This window comes from Salminus brasiliensis, chromosome 14 (assembly GCF_030463535.1).
Source record: "Salminus brasiliensis chromosome 14, fSalBra1.hap2, whole genome shotgun sequence".
Taxonomy (NCBI): domain Eukaryota; kingdom Metazoa; phylum Chordata; class Actinopteri; order Characiformes; family Bryconidae; genus Salminus; species Salminus brasiliensis.
The window spans coordinates 5,735,189-5,757,905 of record NC_132891.1 but is presented as its reverse complement, the minus strand read 5'-3'; the positions used below and the strand labels follow the sequence as shown (position 1 = coordinate 5,757,905).

Below are 22,717 nucleotides of genomic sequence, written 5' to 3'. Positions count from 1 at the left end.
AGAAGCATGAACCTATTGGCTCCATGCTGCCTAATGCCAGGCGTGGGCTAGAGGGGTATAAAGCCCCCCAGCATTGAGCTGTTGAGCAGTGGAGGAACTGTGTTCTGTGGAATGATGGATGGTGCTGACAATGAGATGGAATATTGGGGATATGAGGTGGGATGGAGATCATCCAACATCCCGACCTCACTAACGCTCTTGTCGCTGAATGCAATCAAATCCTCACAGCAGTGTTCCAGAATCTAGTAGAAAGCCTTTTTTTCAGGACACTTGAGACAGTTGTTCCAACAAAAGCAGGATAAACTCTTTTCGAATGCCCCTGATTTCATAAGGAACGATGAATGAATAAGCAGGTGTCCCAATACTTTTGACCTAATCTACATGAATATTTGAAGCAGATTTCAGTAAATGTCTTTTCCTCCCTGATGTAAAATCAGTCGCTCACCTGCTGTTGAATTTCTGTGGATGTTTTTCCCTCATGGTATGAAATCTGTGAGCGATTGATGCATCCTGCAGAACAGAGCGGAAGAGGCAATGAGATTAATCATCTATGACATTTATTCAAAGTGCACATTTCTGCTGAACTCACACACTCCTCCACATCTAACACATCGTCTTAACTGCTCAGCAGACCTGGGAAAAAACTAACGGCTAACTGCCTGATTCTGTCTACTGGGAATCTAACTCGGGTCTCAGCTGTACGGCTCAGGATGAGACTCTCAGGGGAGAACAGGCCACAATATGACCCAAAAATACCAATCAGCATCCAGGTACAGACACAAAAGTGACTGAGCTCAGTTTAGTGGAGCCCCTTGTTAGGGTTCTCTCACCACTCCGATGGAGAAGTAGTTGTTGATGATCTCATAAGGCACAGGGTCTCCTCTCTCCTGGCTGTCCTCTAGAACCACCTGCACACTCCAGCGGTCCATCAGCACTGGGGTACTGAACTCAATGTCCTTTAGGATGCGACCCAGGTCCATGCCATCATAGCCTGCACACAGAAAACCAATGAGACATGCTGCCATAATACATATGTACTATATTATTATTCCTCAATTAATACATATATGTATACACGGTCATATCAGAATATTTTGACCACCCCTGGATTGGAATCACCACTATTACCACGGCCCATTATGTCCATACAGGAGCAGGAGGACACGTAGTTAGCCTCCTTTCACCCTGTTCTTCAGTGGTCAGGACCCCACAGGACTGCAGTGCTGAGAATTACCCACCACCCAAATACTATCTGCTCTGTGGTGGTCAGTCCTGTGGAGTCCTGAGCATTGAAGAACAGGGTGGCTAGCAGGAGGGTAACAAAATATGCAGAGAAACAGATGGATACAGTCTGGACTTATAGAACTACACAGTGCCCCTGTATGGGACGTGGAGCTGATATAATGGACTGAGGTCATTCCAAACCAGGGGTGGTTATAATATTCTGATATGACTCTGTGTGTGTGTGTGTGTGTGTGTGTGTAAGAATGGACCAATAGAAATGCTCCAGGCTGAACGGTTAGAGCTCCAGATTATTGATCACAGGGTTGTGGGTTCGATACCCGGGCTCGGCAAGCTGTTGGGCCCTTGAGCAAGGCCCTCTCTGCTCCCTGGGTGCTGGAGTTGGTTGCGTGTGTGTGTGTACTTACTGCCCCTAGTTCACTAGTGTGTGTGTTTGTGTGTTTACTACCACAGATGGGTCAAATGTGGAGGACACACTTCGCTGTACATAGTACAGTAATAAATACTCGCACCTTTACCATATTATAGGAAATAATAGCGTAAACTCTGCCTGATGCCTAAGACATTGTTTGAGACGTATTAAGATAAGCTTTAGGTCCAAAACCCAATTAGAAACACGTGCAGGGTGTTGTAAGGCAAAAATAGCCCCCAATAATTTTACCATCATCAACACTCCATACGTCAGGAGAGAGGTGTAAATTCACTGGTGGTTTTAGAAAGTGGCAAAGTGGCTATATTTGTGCCGTAGCCATGATGACCCCTGGCTCCTATTACTGTAAACAAACCTGACTTCATTTCTCTATGATGAACCACTTCTCACCAAACCCACTATGAATGGCTTGATTTACATCTCAACCCCTGAATTATGCAGAAAACGTTATTTTTTTAAATCAGTGAAGCTCTCATTTAAGCCCAATGCTGCATAATTCACCCACCCCCAGCACAAACCTAATATTGATTTTTATGATAAGCAGGAGTCCTGCTGTGACACTGATGAAAGTATCAGATAAAGCTGAGAGTATCAGTGTTTCTACAGGGTGTTTTGTCTGAAGAGGAATTTCATCATCAGTAAAGAAGACCTTAGTTTAGGTTGTCACCTCATTTTTTTTGTCTGTTTAGAGCATTCAAATCAGACTGCCGTCTGAAACTCAGCAGCCAAGAGCTGTTCTCACCTCCTCCCCATCGCAGACACCGTGCAAGATCATTTCCTGTGCCAAGAGGTAGCACAGCCACTGGGGGGCGCACTGGCAGGCTGGCCTTATCTACAGGGATCAGACAGCACATAGAGGTGGAGACAGAGGACAGAAATTATTTGCATATTCACATCAAAATAAGAAGTTATAACATAAGTTAAGGTAAATTTAGGATTTAGGACAAAGTAATGGAACAATTAAGACTTTAGGACATAAGGTAATATAAACTAAGACTTTAGGACAAGATAAACTAAGACTTTAGGACATAAGGTAAGATAAGACTTTAGGACATAAGATAAACTAAGACTTTGGGACATAAGATAAACTAAGACTTTGGGACATAAGGTAAGATAAGACTTTAGGACATAAGATAAGACTTTAGGACATAAGATAAACTAAGACTTTAGGACATAAGGTAAGATAAGACTTTAGGACATAAAATAAACTAAGACTTTGGGACATAAGATAAACTAAGACTTTGGGACATAAGGTAAAATAAGACTTTAGGACATAAGGTAAGATAAGACTTTAGGACATAAGGTAAGATAAGACTTTGGGACATAAGGTAAAATAAGACTTTAGGACATAAGGTAAGATAAGACTTTAGGACATAAGGTAAGATAAGACTTTAGGACATAAGATAAACTAAGACTTTGGGACATAAGGTAAGATAAGACTTTAGGACATATGGTAAGATAAGACTTTAGGACATAAGATAAACTAAGACTTTAGGACATAATGTAAGATAAAATAAGACTTTAGAACATAAGGTAAGATAAACAAAGACTTTGGGACATAAGGTAAGATAAGACTTTAGGACATAAGTCAATATAAGACTTTAGGACATAAGTCAATATAAGACTTTAGGACATAAGGCAATATAAGACTTTAGGACATTAGGTAATATAAACTAAGACTTTAGGACCTAAGGTAAGATAAGACGTTGGGACATGAGGTAAGATAAGACTTTTGGACAATACTATATTAGGTCCTTATTATTATTATTCTATATAAACTGTTACTAATATGACCATTAGCAAATCATCTGAATCAAGCACAGCTGAGCAAACACAAAAGACAAATGTCACTAATTAATGTACAACTGCATTTAAAACTTTACACAGAGACTGAAGCAGCACGCCATCTAGTGGCCGAAGAAGGGAAATTGTCTTCAGTAATATACGAGTAATGAACCATTTTATTTATGGTATACATTACTCTGCACAAATCCTATTAACACAATTTACTAAACCTGTGCTTCCCATGCATTCAGATGCAATACCCATGCAGTGTATGCTTTAGAGTAAACATGGACTAATAGGACATATGAAACACTTCTGCTATATTTAGTTCATATGTTTGCCTTATTAAAGCATATTAAAAGCCTATTTGCATTCACAATATATAGCATTACAGTACTTACTGTATATTAGGACTGTCTTAGCTAAACTCCTCAAGAAAAATGAAAAACTGAAAATGAAACTTCATATTTTTCATGTACTGAAAATGATAAGTTGGTAGTTGGAGGATGGTTCTCCTAATGCGCCAATTGCACCAATTTCTATACATTATATGCAAACAGCCAGTGTTTCTGAAGGGCTTTTAGAGGCTTTGCAATGCTTTAAGCCCTCTGTACAGGTGAGCAGTTTTTGGTTTTGGAAGCTTTTATCATAATAACTCATTAATCATAATTATCAGTTCATTTCCAAACTACTTATAGTGCTAAATGATATCCCTTGTGGAAAATAAGCCTAAGACATCAGTCTAGAGTTTAAAGAGTTAACATCAACATCATGGATGGGACAAATAGTGTGAATGAATGAACACTGAAATCAAACCTATGGCATCAAGGATCCAGCCCACAGTTCCATCACCTCCACAGACTAGTATCCGGTAGTCCTGCAGGTCCCTGAAGAAGCATAACCTGATGATTGAAAAGAAATTAATAATGAGTAAATTCACCTTGTTTTCCTAATAGTTTCCAATGTAAAGGTTTTGTGTTGTTTATTTAGGAGCTTAAAACATGAAAATAATCAGAATATCATGAATGTTATTTTCGACCAAAATTGAGCTTTTGAGAGAGAAACTATAGGAAACTTTTTTATTCGACTATTTAATCTTTTTTATTCAATCTTTTTTGCACTATTCTGTGCAAACCGCGCTGCTCCCAGTCGCTAATTGTCCAAATAAAAGTTCCCAAAAAAGCATAAATACTTGCACGTGTTCTTCTTTTCCACGCTAACGGGAATTTTTTAAATATTGGTATATATTTCTTAACCGCATATATCTGGTTCATTTCCACTTAAAGTCTTTTATTTTTTTCCCTCTTAGAAATAAACAGTAATTTGCTCTCTGGAAATTTACGCTTAACACTGAACAAAATGGGAAGATACAAGAAAACACCTTCGAAATACACAGAAAAATGAGATTTGAGAAAAGTATAAGTTATTACATAGGAAAAACAAGAGCATGTAATTTATTATGACTAGTAATTAGTCTGAATGAATTTTAACACACATTTGTACTAGTATTCAATTATTAATTAATCTTTTTTTTTTTTTAAAGCCCTTATATATTAAGTTAGAACTAGTAAGTGGGTAACAACACCTCCTCTCTGTCTGTGGAAGTGACACCAAATAAGGTGTATAAGGTCCTTTGGCAAGACTCCTAACACTACAGTGTCCTACCTGTGTAACACGACTGACGTGCGAGTTGCTCTTTAAAAGAATGCCAGATAAATGATATAAATGCAAAATGACTTGTAAATGATTTGTAAAAAAAAAACTTCAAATTTGGATTATATTATGAACACTAAGACCATTTATTAAGCTGTAATTTCAAGTCATTGTCAAAGGCACATTGTTAGAGCATTAAACAAGCCAGCGTCAGGGTTCACGTTTAACACATATTACTCAGCCACAGTAAAACGAGTGCACCCTATCCTCAAAATAAAGCAGCTATGATTTTAGGTAGGGAAACCACTGCTAGACGTACTGCAACACCTCACACTGCGGTTGTCAGCTGACATGTCTGTAATAAAAGTATAATAGAATATATTAAAAATGCATCACGCAGAAAACAAAAGTAGAAGGCATGACCACTGTTGTATAAAGAAAACACAAATTCCAACACAAGCCTGAACAAAGTCTGGTTTAATTAAATATGCATTACAGTTTGATCACAGTATGATCATAAACAGTCTGTTGAGGCTGTGTTTCCCCTCAGTCCTAATGGCTGTAGTAGTTCTGACGGGTCGTCTCAAACTGCGCCGTGTTTCTTCAGAATAACAGTAAGGCTCTCAATGGACTCCAACATCTTCTGACTGAAGTATCGCCGCTGGTCATTCAGAGAATCGATAACTCGGCTCAGTTCCTTCACTGCACTGGCTATCTGGGCAGAGCTGGCGAGCATGGCACTGCATGCAGTGTTCAAGTGCTTCATCTCAGCCGAGATCACATCTAGTACAATAGATGGGCCTGGCTCATCCTGGAGCTCACTGGTGTGGGGAGAGCCTGGGGCCTCGGCTGTAGGACTGGCCTGATGGTTTGAGTGGGGCGAGTCACATTCTGCTGGATCCTCCAGGTCTATGGAATAAAGCGGTGTGTTGGAAATGTGGAAGGCTATATCTGTAACACAGAGAAAAAAAAGCTGTCACACTTTAACACTGGATTTAATTAAGATTCTGTGCCAAAGCTTGTTGATTTCTACCCAAAATCTTGTGGACCTTCAGGATTTTCCAACCTAAACATCTGTAATTCAGTGCAAACTGATATTCTTTTAAATAGAGATTATACACGCCTTAAAAATAATGTACCTAAAGGTTCCCTGCTCTAACAAATCACCAATCTATGCTGGACTGTGGCCTTCAATCATCTTCCATCCATCCTCTCAGGGTGGTTCCCAAACCTGGTCCTGAACGCCCATCTAATATTCTGGTGAGCTAATTATCCAGTTTTTCCTGGAATAAAGAGGGTGTGTTAGATCTGCAGGACGAGTGACACCCCAGGACCAAGGTTGGAAACCACAGTTCCATGGCATCACCCAAAAGCAGTGGCTCTCAAAGCCATCCTGGGAATCCCATGCTCTGCTTATTTCGGCCTTTACTGTTATAAACTGGCCCATTATATTAGAAGTAGAGCTGGGCAATATGACAATATTTTATCGTATCGTGATAAATTTTGTTATCGAGGTTCACAGAATGCTTTTATGCGTATATCGTGGATATCGGCAGTGCTTACAGAGCACTGATTAACTGAACGTTTCATTACAGAGAGCGTAATCAGTCTTATTTAATTAAATAGAGTGAAACTTATAATCTATCTACTGTCTACTAGTCTACTGTAGATCTTTCTAGGGGGTCTACTGTAGATCTTACTAGGGGGTCTACTGTAGATCTTACTAGGGGGTCTACTGTAGAACTTATTAGGGGCGTCTACTGTAGATCTTTCTAGGGGGATCTACTGTAGATATTTCTAGGGGTCTACTGTAGATCGTACTAGGGGGTCTACTGTAGAACTTATTAGGGGCGTCTACTGTAGATCTTTCTAGGGGGATCTACTGTAGATATTTCTAGGGGTCTACTGTAGATCGTACTAGGGGGTCTACTGTAGATCTTTCTAGGGGGTCTACTGTAGATCTTTCTAGGGGGTCTACTGTAGATCTTTCTAGGGGGATCTACTGTAGATCTTTCTAGGGGGTGTACTGTAGATCTTTCTAGGGGGTCTACTGTAGATCTTTCTAGGGGGTCTAGTGTAGATCTTACTAGGGGGTCTAGTGTAGATATTTCTAAGGGGTCTACTGTAGATCTTTCTAGGGTTCTACTGTAGATCTTTCTAGGGGGTCTACTGTAGATCTTTCTAGGGGGTCTACTGTAGATCTTTCTAGGGGGTCTACTGTAGATCTTACTAGGGGGTCTAGTGTAGAACTTATTAGGGGGTCTACTGTAGATCTTTCTAGGGGGGTCTACTGTAGATCTTTCTAGGGGGTCTACTGTAGAACTTATTAGGGGGTCTACTGTAGATCTTTCTAGGGGGGTCTACTGTAGATCTTTCTAGGGGGGTCTACTGTAGATCTTTCTAGGGGGTCTACTGTAGAACTTATTAGGGGGTCTACTGTAGATCTTTCTAGGGGGGTCTACTGTAGATCTTTCTAGGGGGTCTACTGTAGATCTTACTAGGGGGTCTAGTGTAGATCTTACTAGGGGGTCTAGTGTAGATATTTCTAAGGGGTCTACTGTAGATCTTTCTAGGGGGTCTACTGTAGATCTTTCTAGGGGGTCTACTGTAGATCTTTCTAGGGGGGTCTACTGTAGATCTTTCTAGGGGGGTCTACTGTAGATCTTTCTAGGGGGTCTACTGTAGAACTTATTAGGGGGTCTACTGTAGATCTTTCTAGGGGGGTCTACTGTAGATCTTTCTAGGGGGGTCTACTGTAGATCTTTCTAGGGGGGTCTACTGTAGAACTTATTAGGGGGTCTACTGTAGAACTTTCTAGGGGGGTCTACTGTAGATCTTTCTAGGGGGTCTACTGTAGATCTTACTAGGGGGTCTAGTGTAGATCTTACTAGGGGGTCTAGTGTAGATCTTACTAGGGGGTCTACTGTAGATCCTACTAGGGGGTCTAGTGTAGATATTTCTAGGGGGTCTACTGTAGAACTTATTAGGGGGTCTACTGTAGAACTTATTAGGGGGTCTACTGTAGATCTTTCTAGGGGGTCTACTGTAGAACTTATTAGGGATTCTACTGTAGATCTTTCTAGGGGGTCTACTGTAGATCTTTCTAGGGGGATCTACTGTAGATCTTTCTAGGGGGTCTACTGTAGATCTTTCTAGGGGGTCTACTGTAGATCTTCCTAGGGGGGTCTACTGTAGAACTTTCTAGGGGGTCTACTGTAGATCTTCCTAGGGGGTCTACTGTAGAACTTATTAGGGGGTCTACTGTAGATCTTTCTAGGGGGATCTACTGTAGATCTTTCTAGGGGGTCTACTGTAGATCTTTCTAGGGGGTCTACTGTAGATCTTTCTAGGGGGTCTACTGTAGATCTTTCTAGGGGGTCTACTGTAGATCTTTCTAGGGGGTCTACTGTAGATCTTCCTAGGGGGGTCTACTGTAGAACTTTCTAGGGGGTCTACTGTAGATCTTCCTAGGGGGGTCTACTGTAGAACTTATTAGGGGGTCTACTGTAGATCTTCCTAGGGGGTCTACTGTAGATCTGGCTGCTCTACCCACCTCTGCTTATTCTAAACATGCTATTATGGTATGTCTCACAATAACAGAAGACTAGTAAGTCAAAGTAGACAGTAGAAAAAGCACTGCTGGTATTTACCCTCCAGTTTCAGCACAGGGACGCAGGGCATCAGCTGGCCGTTTAACTTGCGGTCAGTCTTCTGAGGGTCCGGCTCATCCAGCCTGACCTCCAGCGGTTCCTCTTTGGTCATGTTATACGGGTCGCTTTCTCCTGATAACCGAACTGCCATCTGATTACAGATGATCTTGATGTTTCGTCCACGCTGTCGTTTCACGTCGTACCACCGTTTCTTCACCTCCAGCAGGGTCCTCCTCGACTTGGCCACCGAGTTCACTCTGTTCACAATGTGGCGCCAGGCTCGCGCCCGGTCCCTGCCGGGGAGCCGCCGGTTCAGCGCGCTCTCGGGTTTCAGCATCTCCTCCACCAACACGTCCAGCTCTTTATTGCTAAATTTCGCCTTGCGTCGTTTCAGCTGCATTTTGGACTCCATGGCTCGAGGTCTGCTGCCGCTGCGGCTCCTCTACCGCCGCAAAGGAAAGGCGCAGACCTCCGCGCGACCTCGCGACCTCGCGCAAATCTGCGCAGGAAAAATGCGCCTGTTGCGCGACTTTGATCGAGTTCTCTAAAAAGCTCTGAAATCAAATGCAAAACCCCCTTACCCTGGTCCCGGTCCACCGCCGGAGAGGTTATACACTTGGCGAGGGTTCAACAAGTACTGGAATTTGCGAAGAACTCTGCAGAAACAACAACAACGCTCTGAGAGTCATTAAAACACGCGCTGTTTCCAGTCTTCATAATAAAAGTCCTTCCTCAAAAAGTCTGCTCCACCAGCAACAAGCAGGGCTGACCAAATATAGCTGTATACACTATAAATCACCACTGTAGGCAAAATATTACAATAATAAATCAATAAATAATGTGGGAAAATTGTGGGGGAAAAAAAAATAAAGCAAACTAAAAGTTGAGAAGCATGACAAATATTTCTTTTTTTGGGAAAAATAAATAAATAAGAAATATTATGGGGGAAATTGGGGAAATACTTAAAAAAAAGGTGCACGTATTTGTCACTGTACAGTGAAATGTGTCCTCCACATTTAACCCATCTGGTAGTGAACACACACTCACACACACACGTGTTAGGGGCAGTGAGTACACACACACACCCAGAGCGGTGGGCCCAACAGTGGCAGCTTGCCGAGCCCGGGAATCGAATATATATATATGATAAAATGTGTGTGATAAAACGTCTGCCGTACACACAGAGATGCAAATTTAGGGGGGAAATATTACGTTATATATACATACATATATATATATATATATATATATATATATATATATATATATAAAACGTAATATTACGTTATAATATGCCATATAATATGCCATATATATATAACGTAATATTTCCCCCCTAAATTTGCATCTCTGTGTGTACGGCAGACGTTTTATCACACACATTTCATCATATATATAAAAAACGTATTTCCCCCATAATATTTCATATATATATATATATGTGTGTGTGTGTGTGTGTGTGTGTGTGTGTGTGTTAATGGCAGACGTTTTATTCCACACATTTCATCAAACAAAGCAGAATTTCCTGATTTAGCAGACTATGAATGGCATAAAGTCCCGACAGCAATGTGAAAGACTAGTGGAGAGCTGGCCGAGACAGGAAAGCTGTGATTGGCAGTCGAGGTTATTTCACCATAGTGATTTCTAAATGCTCTCAAAGTTCAGATATTTGTACTGTGCTGTTTAAACTTCAATAATAACTTCTTTACATTATAATTATTATAATCATTTATTTGCATTATTTTAATAAATAAATGCTCTAAATAGCAAATTGTTTTACTTTGAATTGACGGGAAATGTTGTCCAATGTAGGGTGGTCTCTTAAAGGCAAAAACTCTAAAACTGTGAGGAACATTTGGTTTGCCATTATTTAGCTCTTTAATACTAATATGCCATAACTGTTCATACATGGGCAGAAAACGTTGGCAGACTTATCTTTTTTACCTGTGAGTTTTAATACAGTTTTGTGGTGTTTTAGGTTTTAGGGTTTTTTTAATCATTTAATATAGAAAGTAATTAAGCAGCGTGTTGCATCCAAACACATGTAGGCTTGTGATCCCTGTTTATGTAAATCTAAAGTATGCATTCAAGAAAACGTCCTCACCTCTCACCCTGTTTGCCTCCACTTTTAGGGTTCACAAACACCAGGAGAGGATGAGTGTCAGGAATAGGATTTATCTGCAGAAAAAAAGAGGCACTTCAATACATTCAGTCTATTCAGACCTTAACCAAGACACAGCTTTAAACTAATACACCTACCTGCTCTTCTCTGCTGTTGTTACTTCCTTTACTTTTCTTTACTAAATATACAGTATTCTGCTTGGTTTGGACACCCCTGGTCAAATTTGGACACATTCTGGACTGCAATTTCCTTCAGGATAAATAAAGTGCTATCTTATCTGAAATTACATATTTGATTGGTTATCGAAGTGTAAATAAATGAACAACTTGATGTATTTAATATGCCATTATTTGTGCACACTCAATTTTCATTTTTGTGTTATATGTAATCTGTAATTCTTCTGCAATGAAGTAAATATACAGTAATCATGGTTTAGAATATGCAGCGTGTGTAGAGGACATGGGCTTATTTACATTTAGAAAAATGTATTTGACCAGAGGTGCCCAAACTTTTGCATAAAACTGTAATTGCTAACTGAGAAAGGGGACCTATGAGGGAATCCAGAGACCCTGACCTACCTGCAGTACCTGCCCATCAGGTGTAGTGTTGTGGTCAGTGTCATCTGTCACACCTGAGCAACCGTCCTTTACACAGTTTGTCCTCTCCTGAAGATCAAGACGAGCAGAGGATCATGCAAGTGAGTGAGTGAGATGCACAAAAACAACCATAAACAACAGTGTGATATTTACAAAACAGCCCATGAAAGCACATCTGGACATCTGATCTTCATGTGAACGATAATGAGAGATGGAGGTGACATACCTCAACACACACACCTGAGGAAACGTCTTTAAACATCATTTATAAAATGTAATTAATAGAAATACAACGTTCCTGTGAGGAAAGAGTTCAAAGCCCCTCACATTTACCCGTTTATTATTTCAGATGTGTAGAATTAGACTCCGGTGCAGAACATCAGCTGCAGACGATAAGAACATGGTTGGAGAGGATTCTGGAGGAGCCTGTCTTATTTAAACCTCAGGTGTTTAGTCTGGTTTGCTCTGGATTAAGGCTTAGGTAAGTAATTAATAAGATCAAAGGGTTCAGACACTTTAATCAATTTCTAAATCCATGACTTTTCAAGTACCAAAAAACAAAAACTTCCAGGACCAAAAATGTTCACGTAATTTGGTTATGGGAATGTTTAGTCCACGCTAGTATCTGAAAGACTGTCCAGGCTAGCTAGTTAACAACGTAATGCACGTTTATGATACCACGGCCAAAACTGGGCATGGTCATATGAAATATGGGCAGCAATTGGCCATGTGAAAAACTATGCTACTATGAAAGTTAGTGTTTTATATTATTATTGTTATTATATAAAATGACGACGGGAGCTCATTACAATATTTTTTCATGACTTTTAAGTCCTGTTTTCAATGTTTTTTAAGGACTATTCAGTACTGGATTTCAGCATGTTTATTTTCCATGACTTTCCAGGTTTTCCAGGACCCCTTACGAACCCTGGATCACCACCAGCAGATCCAAAGAGCTCTCTAAGGCCTTCAGAATGAAGGTTGTAGATGCAGAGGAGTCTGGGAAGGGGGTTAAAAAGATCTCAGAAGAATCTGAAATTTGGTAGAAGTATAAGAGCTGCCAACGTGGCCAGGTAAATCTGTCCTATAGTGTCATCAAGGTACAGCTCTGGCTCTAGTAGCTCTTGCCACAGTTGATGCCAAAGTAGGCTACATGCAGACACCATCAGAAAGAGACTGCACCAGTCTGGTTTACAAGGCAAACTGGTGTCCAAAGCACACTGTTCCAGAAGTCCTGGTCTTTGTCTAGGTGTTCTGTGGCCAACTGTAGTGTACTTGTTAAACATTAGTTTCACAGCTGGTCAATAGTTTATAATTGCTATCTGTTACTACCCTGTGTGTCCTCTGCTGGCAGCTAGTGGAATAGGCGTGAGAGGTGCAGTGATTAGCTGGCGATGCACCTGGAGACCAGTAGCAAGGTGCTCGCTCAGATCCAGGGTGGACTCCCAGGAGTGTTGGCAGATCTTGGCTTCCAGGATATAGCTTGGATGGTTGTAATATTGACCATCTGACCACCTTTATTTTAATCTCTGTAGGAGAGGCAGTCTTCTCTCTCTCTATGGTCTCTGTTGCAGAACTTAAAGACCCTAGATGACCTCAGATCAGGGTTGGTGACCCTAATACCCTTTAGACATCTGACATCTAAATCTCTAATAGCCCTTAATAAAGTAAACTGTATTTATATCCATCCTGACGTGTTTTTTGTCCTTTTATATGTTGCCGTCTACTACGGGCCGGCCGCCACATACCCAATAATAAGTCGTATATTATAAAGATCAAAAACTGAAGCCCAGGATACAAACTGCTTATCTTGTTTATCAAAGTTAAAACTAACAATTTATCAATAAGTAAAGGTCAGGTAACATGGTTTGCTCTGACATAATTGGGTTTAAATTACATATAAAACTATATAATAGATGTCTGCACGGCAGCAATTACTTGAAACGGGAACAAAGACAGCACAGTGAAAATGAAACTGTGGTCGTGAAAGCCTTCTGAAACACGCTACCTTGATAACAGGATATATGGCCCATGGTGGTAAAATATGGTCTCTCAGGGGGCCGCAGTTACACTCTGCAGGCTCCTGGTTCACACACTCATCATGGCGCTGTAAAAGCAGAGCAAAAAAATAAATAAATAAATCAGCTTTCTGGAAATTGCACATTTTTCTAAATCATAGCATCATATTTTAATAGAATGAGGCACTTCCATTGACTGCTTAAACTGCCCATGGTCCGCCGGCGGGCGGAAAGTGTTATTACAAACTTCTATTATCGAAGAATAGCTCCACCAGTTTGTACAGAAGTCCCTGTAGTTACTGAGTAATACACCTATATGTGTAATAAGCATTGGAGTGTTAAGGAGTTAAAGAGGACAAAATTATTAATTGATTATTAATATAAAATATTAAGACTTTTAATAGTTGCTTTATATTATTTATTGTTCCATTATATAATCATTAGGCAACATAAAGAGTTTACTGAAAGTCTCTTTGGTGTAGCAGGTCCTGTACTGCTTATACTGATGTGTGATTATATTAATAATATTTTTATCATGCATCATTTTTAGGGGTGGGGGAAAACTCGATGTGAATACGGACGATTCTGAACCGATTCACAAATGTCACCATGGCCAGATCCATAGAGCTCTCTAAAGGCCTTCAGAAAGCGGGTTGTAGATGCAGAGGAGTCTGGAAAAGGCTTTAAAAAGGTCTCAGATCAGTTAGAGATCAGACAATTCGCTGTCCGCTAAATCATTTACAAGTGACACAGCTGCCAACATGGCCAGGTCAGGCCATTCTGATGAGTTCAGCCAAGAGCAGAACCACAAGAGCTGTAAAGAAGCCTCCAACAATCCTAAAATGTCATCAAGGTACACCTATGGCTCTAGTAGCTTTGCCACAGTTGATGTCAAAGTAGGCTTCAGGCAGACACCATCAGAAAGAGACTGCACCACTTTCAGTGTTTCTTACGGGAGGTATCTATTTAAAAATCGACTCTGAATCGATTCTGAATCGATTCACAAATTCATCTGATTCATCAGATTTTTTTTCTAAATGGTAATTGATAGTGTAATGCTAAAAGAATGTAGGCGAAACTCAGAAGTACAGCGCCAAGGATGGATGAGGCACCCTCTGCTAGCATATGGAAGCACTTTAGCTCTGGTCAACCAGCTTCCAATTAACTCGGGAAGGATGAAGTGAATCACGAACTCTGCCGCAAATGTTTAGTGCCGAGGATTTGTGTCCATATTCAGTCTTTAAGTAGCAGGGCAGGGTGAGAGCCGGGAGGGCCGGAGAAGCAAGCAGATGCAAGCCGATTACTAGGCTAAAAGCTATCCCTACACTCTTAAAAATATATGTGCTTCAAAGGGTTCTTTCAACAATGCCATTAAAGAACCACATTTGGTTCTGTAAAGATGTGTGAGAGTGAAGAACCTTTGATGTAAAGATTCTTCCCCCTCTACTAATCTCTACAAACATGGTTCATCATAAAATCAAAGGGGGTTCTTTTATGGCATTGCTCAAAGAACCCTTTGAAGCTCCTGCATTTTTACTAGTGTAGCAGACCCTACTACAGATTCTTCATCTAACCTACTGCACAACATGATAACTAGAGAACTCAGAGAGGACAGCAATGCCATCCAGCTTGACGCGAACTCGAATCCCGAACCACGCCGCTGTGCCATCAGTGGCCAAAGTCCGAGAGAGCATAATTAGCCGTGCTTTCTCTGGGTGGGTAGATGAGTAGCACTCTCTTCTCTCCTCTCCTCTCATCATCACCTCTAAAAGCAATGTTTGCCTGTACAGGTGTCTGTTAACTGGTGTGGTGGAGCCTGGTGATGCCACATTAGCGGCAGTTCGAAAAGAGGCAGTGGCTGGCTTCACATATAGCCTAGGAGACACGTGTTACGTCCTTTCCCTCCTAGAGTGGGGATCATTGCTAGTGTGCGGGAAAGTAGGCTCTTTCTATTACAGTGTTAAAAGGTATACATGGTTAGGCTAAGCTATTCTATGCTATGTGGCTACTGTGATCCACCGCGGTGACGCAAACCAACCATAGCTTAGCTCATCGTTGTGTTTTGCACAAGCTCTCCATTAAAAAGAAAGCCCAGCATGTTTCATTCTGAGATAGGATAACAGGGTGGTAAAACCACATCTGAGCATTTTTCACCCCAACTAAAGTCACACGCTTTCTGTTTATACGTCATACAACAGCTTAAACACTCCAATAATGCATTCTATAGGGCCTGTAGTCTAAACCTGTGTAGTGGGAAGGCACAGGCTGATGGTAAATTGAATGGTGTCCTCTATTTTCTATCAAAACAGACCACAGACAAAAAAATAAGAGGGTTACTCACCATAGTGTGGCACCACACACAGCGCTTTCCTGTGAGGCCATGTAAACTCTTAATCTTCTTCTGACACCTGTCACACTTCCCAGAGTCACAGTTCCCGCTCACCCAGTCATGAGTCGAAATCTAGACAAACACACAGATCAAACACTTCATTTACTGGCTACACACCCACCGAAGTGGCGGAATGGTTGAAGTGACGGTAACGGTATGCAAATACTGTAAATGTAAACAGCAAAATCTTTACGGCAAGTAAAGTCTGTCACCAGAGATAAAGCGTCTGAAGTTTGCATCTCTGGCGAACACACAGGCGCTTGGAGGCTAACACGTAATGGAAGCTTATACCCTGCTAATTAGCATTGTGCAAACAGCACGTCTAAGTCATCACACACTTACCTCAAACCAACCACTGTTTCACACAGTCAACTTAAGCTGTTATTTGCACGATCTGGACAAAAGTATAGGGACACCTATTAAAAAGGAGTTTCTCCTGCTTTTGTGGGAGTTACTGTCTCTACTGGCCAATCAAGTCCACTTGATTGCATTCAGCACAAGAGCATTAGTGAGGTCAGGATGTTGGATGATCTCCACCCCACCTCATTCCAAGCTCCCCAACTCATGTCAATAGTACTGGATGGAGCACCAACCATCCATCATTCCAGAGAACACAGTTCTTCCACTGCTCCACAGCTTAATGCTGCAGGGCTTTATACCCTTTAGTCCATGCCTGGCATTAGGCATGGTGCCAATAGGCTCATGTTTATCTGTCTCAAAGAGTCCTAGTCTATAGGCAAATGAAAGTAGCTGAAGGTCTCGCGTCTGGAAGGCTGAGGTGGGGGGGTCGGAGGGGGGAATTGATCAAATAGCGCACCTCTAACTTTGCACAGTAGTAATGCAGATCAAGTCAAACCAGCCATCAGTGTTTTTGATACAAGTTTTTAGTGAATGTGCCTTTATTGGTGGCGATGGGAGGGGGGGTTGGGCTGTGTATCGGCAAGAACCTGGCAATATGGTACAGGGGTTACGATTCGATGTATTGTAATATATTGCGATACTGTAAGCAAGACATATTGCATTTTTTTTATCAAACTCAAAGAAAACAACATGCATAAATTGCATTTGCATAAAATCTGAGTAAAAAAAAAACTTTTTATGCAGTTCGAACAGTGGGATCTGAAGCCACAGTACAACACTGCCATCTAGCGGTCTGAGTTTAAATACAACAACAAATGAACCACCGTCTGCCATCAATCTTTACATTAGAAATAAATCATTCATTAAAACAGAATATTGTGTGTTTCAGAATTGATACAGTATGGCACATATCACAACACTCAAGCGTGTCAAGCGTACTGTCTTAAACCCCTAGGTGGAAAGTGGGCCTGAAGAGGAGCGTCAACCGGGACACCATACAAGCTAAAACCGCTACTGCTCATAGCTCCAGTACAAAACTGAGAAAGCCCAGCTTAAGCACCAAAGATGCTGTGGCTGAGAAACTATGTAAGTGTGATTTTTTGCACGGAACTATTCCTTCCTCTGAGAGCCTGTGATGTCTAGGATGTACCCACTGCTCCAGGCATGGGCCACAAGGAGCGTGCGGCACTGGAGCATGTCTCGCATGATTTAGAGGTTACAGTAATCTTACCCCGATGTCTTTCTTGGACTTGACATATGTGCGAGTGCATGGAGCTGGATTTCTGTTGGCACAGCGCCCATGGACCGTGTACTTGCAGCCTGCACAGAGTGAGCGAGAGAGTGAAAGAGATCGAGAGAAAGAGGAGTGATTATGGGAAGCAGTTCGAGAACAGGCTGTAATGCTGAGGGCCAGGACGCGGGGCACTTACAGGTGCAGCACAGGCCCTGTTTACGCAGTCCCAGTAGCATGTTCTGACATACATTACAGTAGACAGGCTTGTTAAAATGCTTCATCCTCCACAAGTGCTGTCCGTCCTTCTGAGTCATCTGTGGGAGGAGAAAGAAAGCACTTAGAGAGGTCAAGAGCTCATTTCTGCAGCTTAATCGCACTGAAAGTGTCAAGCATTGAATTTACCTGATTTAAATGTGTGTATTACTCCCAATACACCCAATACACTGAGTGTGCTCTAAAAGCTACACAAGATCATCCATCTGAGCAAAGCTTTACAGGCTATATACATGCTGTGTGTAGGAAAAAAAGCAAAATGGCCTATTTTATAGTTTGGATAGCAAATATGCTGTCATATTAGCTAGCATGGTAGCTAATCTAGCAGAGGTTTCAGTGCCTTACAGTAAACTTGCTATACAAGTCCCCAACCAAGCTAATAAGCTAAACTACAGCTACAGTATTCAGCTGATGTGTTTGGCCACATTTCTGTCTATATCAAGTACTCTGCACATCTGTGTGTCAGATATTAGAACAGACACTAAGTGTCCAAATGTTTTTGGACACCCCTTCTAATGAATGTCTACTTCAGCTCCTTTAAGTGTCACTTACTGCTGACACAGATGTGCAAAGGCACACACACACATACACAGCTTGACTAGTCACTATAGAGAAGTACTGTCAATAGAATAGGACTCTCTGGAGCAGATAAGAAACATGAACCTATTGGTACCATGCTGCCTAATGCCAGGCATGGGCTAGAGGGGTATAAAGACCCCCAGTGTTGAGCTGGAATAATGGATGGTGCTCCATCCAGTACTTTTAGAATGAGTTGGGGAGTTGGGGATATGAGGTGGGGTAGTGATCATCCAACATCCTGACCTCATTGATGCCCTTGTTGCTGAATGCAATCAAATCCTCACAGAAATGCTACACAATATACACATTTTTTGCATGGCAGTGACAATAATAGAAGAGGAACTAAAACTAGTGCCCACAAGCCCATCCTTTGAATCCATCGCCCCCACTGGGTGTGGTTGCCCAGGCAGAGATTACGCACAGTTTAATTGAGCAATGGGCTTTTTATAGTGAGGGGACTGTTAGCTCATGTGACTCTAGGGAACTCTAGGCCTTGGAACAGGCTCATAGACAGATAGACATACAGGCACACACACACACACACATAGACATACATACAGACATATATGACAGTGTAAGCCACCAAAATAAACTGTGAGCAGACCTGTAAGCGTACACAGTGCACACCCCCCCCCCCCCTTACCACCCCTCACTTTGAGTATTCACTGGTAGGTAGAAATAGACCTAGGGGAAGTCCCTGTGCTTGATATGTGGCTTTGCAAAGGGTGGTTGCTCACATCTCACATGCAAACATGAAAAGCCAGTGAATCATCCCCTTAAAGGTCAATAATGAGGGGTGTCAAAAATGCATCATGATGCATCAATCTGAAGACGATTCTGAATTGATTCTGAGCAAACTGCATCAACTTTGGAGTGATATAATCGATTTGATTCTTACTCAACAGTGATTACAATCCCCCCAGTCAGTTTGTTTGTTCTCATTCATACCGAATTAATATCATTTCATCTCAATATCATTCAACTGAGTCATAGTGAAACATGTGAGATTGGTATACTTTTGCAATGCACTGTGAACCAGCATGCTGCATCAACAGCTACACGTTTGAAATCCTCATTGCACTTAATCTACCTTCCCATGCATGTAGCCCAGCATTATCAGTGCATTACACACATGAACAGGCAGACCAGGTAAGTAACACCAACAGCAAGTGGCAAACCAGCAAACAAAAAAGGTGCTTTTTAAGGCTGGGACCTAGTCCTAACCTCAAACACTCTGAAACGCACTGTGCGCCAGGATGGCCACCACTTTCCAGATATTCTCAGTGCAGTCTAATTAGCTGCACTTTTATTGTTTAGCTGTTTAAATGGACACAAATCTTTGTTAATGTTAAGCTAAATGCTGGACAAGCAGTTGACATTTCTTCAGGGTGACAATTTTCCTCCACAATTTTAGATGGCCAATTACCCCACCCACTCATTAGTACTCTCCCACTATCATATGTAATGTTCCCAACACTGGGAGTGTGAGGACTGACACACGCCTTCTCCGACACACCGGTGCACCACCAGCCACCGCCTTATATGCAACGCCACCAGCCAACCAAAGCACTCCCAGAGAGAGCCAATTGTGCTCTCTCAGGCTCTGGCTGCTGGTGGCAGGCAGCATGACCCATCTATTATTGTTTAGTAGTTTTATTTCAATGTTAAAAACTTTTAGTTTCCACTGTGTGTGTTTTATTGCAGCACCATTTATGTAATCATCTTATACTCCATATCTTTTCATATGATCTCAGTATTTGAATAAAGCCTAAATATCCAGCTTGGAATAGAAGTATTGTTGATCACTTTTTTAGTGGAATTTAGTGGAACCAATAAACAGTGAAGTCTTACCTACTGAAATGCACTGTTTACTTTTCTAAAGCATAATGCCATACAAACTCTTAGTAACACTCTCCCACATACTGCCATATTATTATTATTATTATTATTATTATATTAACAAATATCTGTTCCATGTGCAGTGCTTTACTTAGAGTTGTCTGACTGAAGCCTTCACTTCCCATTACTAATACTGCTACTGCTACTACTACCACTACCACTACTACTGCAATACTACTACTACCACTACCACTACTACTGCAATACTACTACTACCACTACCACTACTACTGCTATACTACTACTACTACTACCACTGCTATACTACTACTACTACTACTACTACCACTACTACTGCTACCACTACCACTACTACTACCACTACTACTGCTACTGCTATACTACTACTACTACTGCTACTGCTACTACTGCTACTGCTATACTACTACTACTACTACTACCACTACTACTGCTACTGCTACTGCTATACTACTACTACTACTACCACTACTACTGCTACTGCTATACTACTACTACTACTACCACTACTACTGCTACTGCTATACTACTACTACTACTACTACCACTACTACTGCTACTGCTATACTACTACTACTACTACCACTACTACTGCTACTGCTATACTACTACTACTACTACTACCACTACTACTGCTACTGCTACTACTACTACTACTACTACTACCACTACTACTGCTACTGCTATACTACTACTACCACTGCTACTACTACCACTACCACTACCACTGCTACTACTATACTACTACTACTACTACCACTACTACTGCTACTACTACTACTACTACCACTACTACTACTACACTACGACCACTAATGTACTATTATTACTACCACCACTGCTACTACTGTTGTTACTACTACTCCTACTACCACTGCTACTACTACTATTATTACTACTACCACTTCTACTACTGCTATTACTACAACGCCTACTATTGCTACTAGTACCACTACTACTACTACTGGTACTGTAGTATTACTACTAGTACCACTGCTACTACTACTGCTACTACTACTGTTGCCACCACTGCTACTACTGTTATTATTACTACTCCTACTACCACTGCTACTACTGCTTCTATACAATTACTACTAGTACCACTGCTTTTACTGCTACTACTAGTACACTTGCTACTACTACTACTACTGGTACTGTAGTATTACTACTAGTACCACTGCTACTACTACTGCTACTACTACTAATACTACTACAACTACTATTGTTACTTCTACCCCTGCTATGAGCGCTGCTGCTACTACTGCTACTACTGCTCCTCCTCCTCCTACTACCACTCAGTTTTAAGGTTTCTCCATTGACAGATGCAAACATAGGCACAGAAACATGCGAAATATGTCAGTCAAACAGCCCTGTCCACTCAATACAGGATTTTTTTTTGGCCACATTAAGCGAGGAAAGCTAGCAGAATTCTGGTTGGTGAAAAAAACTCTCGCTCACAATGAGCCAGCAATAAAGTAACAGATAAGACATACAGAACTGAAGCTTTGGGCTAGCGTGTACGAGTGAGAGACAGAAAAAGGGTGTAAAGACGCTGTGGTCTGCTCCAGTGTTGATTCAGCACTGTCAATGTTTGCATTTTGCAGTGCTCACAAAGGCAGAGCTCTTCAGTACGATGGAAGCCTTGTGTCAGTCCTGCCCTGAAAGTATTGGGACATGGTTTCTTCTGAAATGAAGGGTATTAAAAAGAGCTGATCCTGCTTTTGTTGGAGAAATGGTCTCTACTGTGCGGGGAAGAAGGCTTTCTGCTAGATTTTGGAGAAGCACTGCGGTGAGGATTTGACTGCATTCAGTACAAGAGCATTTAGTGAGGTCAGGATGTTGAATGGTCACCACCCAACCTCATCCACAACCCCCCACCTCATCCCAAAATTATTGAAGCACCAACCATCATTCCAGAGAACACAGTCCCACTGCTCTACAGCTCAACGAAAGGGGGGCTTGATACCCGTTTACCTCCAGAGAGTCCTATTCTATTGCCAATACTTCTGTAAAGGGACTAGACAAGCTGTGTGTGTGTGTGCATTTGCAGCAATGGGTGTCAACAAACTTTTAAACATAGAGATATATGTCACGCCAGCACAATTCTTTGAGTTCACTTACTTTTGGCAGTACTCGTGTTTGTAAATTAGTTCATACACATGGAAATTAGGTGCACATTGGCCAATATACTGCACTACGTTTTCAGTGTAAAATACCATGTCCAGCAAAACCACTACTTCCTTATGTCTAAAATGTTGAAAGGGGATGTGAGGAGTTTGCGTCTCACTCAGTGTCCACCTTCCGCCATACCACAGTACCTGCCTCTGTAGTATAGTGAAACAGGAATAAACAGATCAAGACGTACAAACGAAAGAAACGGGTCCCCTAATAGAAATGAATCAACAGTCTGCTGCTTCTGTGTTATTTATACTGCAACAAATGACTGAAAAGTCAGGCCAACTTAAATTGATGCAGTAACTGATCGCAGACTGTATTTTGAGTTAACTC

General features: G+C 41.4%; 2 protein-coding genes across 2 annotated transcripts in view; both read right to left on the bottom strand.

Moving 5' to 3' along the window:
* Positions 1 to 22,717, bottom strand: part of dgkaa (diacylglycerol kinase, alpha a) — a 66,205-nt gene that overhangs the window by 5,853 nt on the left and 37,635 nt on the right. Inside the window, exons 9-19 of the mRNA XM_072696486.1 lie at positions 17,676 to 17,793; positions 17,477 to 17,565; positions 15,838 to 15,957; positions 13,487 to 13,585; positions 11,461 to 11,547; positions 10,865 to 10,938; positions 9,342 to 9,416; positions 4,274 to 4,359; positions 2,415 to 2,504; positions 831 to 991; positions 446 to 510 (exon numbers count right to left, since the gene is read on the bottom strand). Of these exons, the coding sequence (XP_072552587.1) occupies positions 446 to 510; positions 831 to 991; positions 2,415 to 2,504; positions 4,274 to 4,359; positions 9,342 to 9,416; positions 10,865 to 10,938; positions 11,461 to 11,547; positions 13,487 to 13,585; positions 15,838 to 15,957; positions 17,477 to 17,565; positions 17,676 to 17,793 (1,064 nt within the window). The remainder of the gene's footprint in view (positions 1 to 445; positions 511 to 830; positions 992 to 2,414; positions 2,505 to 4,273; positions 4,360 to 9,341; positions 9,417 to 10,864; positions 10,939 to 11,460; positions 11,548 to 13,486; positions 13,586 to 15,837; positions 15,958 to 17,476; positions 17,566 to 17,675; positions 17,794 to 22,717) is intronic.
* LOC140576843 (uncharacterized) lies at positions 5,304 to 9,320 on the bottom strand. Its single transcript, XM_072696487.1, has 2 exons — positions 8,761 to 9,320; positions 5,304 to 6,061 (listed from the first exon to the last, which is right to left on the bottom strand). Exons 1-2 carry the CDS (start codon positions 9,170 to 9,172, stop codon positions 5,694 to 5,696), a joined length of 780 nt encoding a protein of 259 aa, XP_072552588.1. The 5' UTR covers positions 9,173 to 9,320; the 3' UTR covers positions 5,304 to 5,693.

What these genes read in the sequence shown, in the direction of transcription:
- LOC140576843 (XM_072696487.1), bottom strand. Translation starts at nt 9,172, where the DNA reads ATGGAGTCCAAAATGCAGCTGAAACGACGCAAGGCGAAATTTAGCAAT. An exon ending in CCCTGTGCTGAAACTGGAGG is followed by an intron (nt 6,062 to 8,760) that starts GTAAATACCAGC and finishes TCTGTGTTACAG; the next exon opens with ATATAGCCTTCCACATTTCC.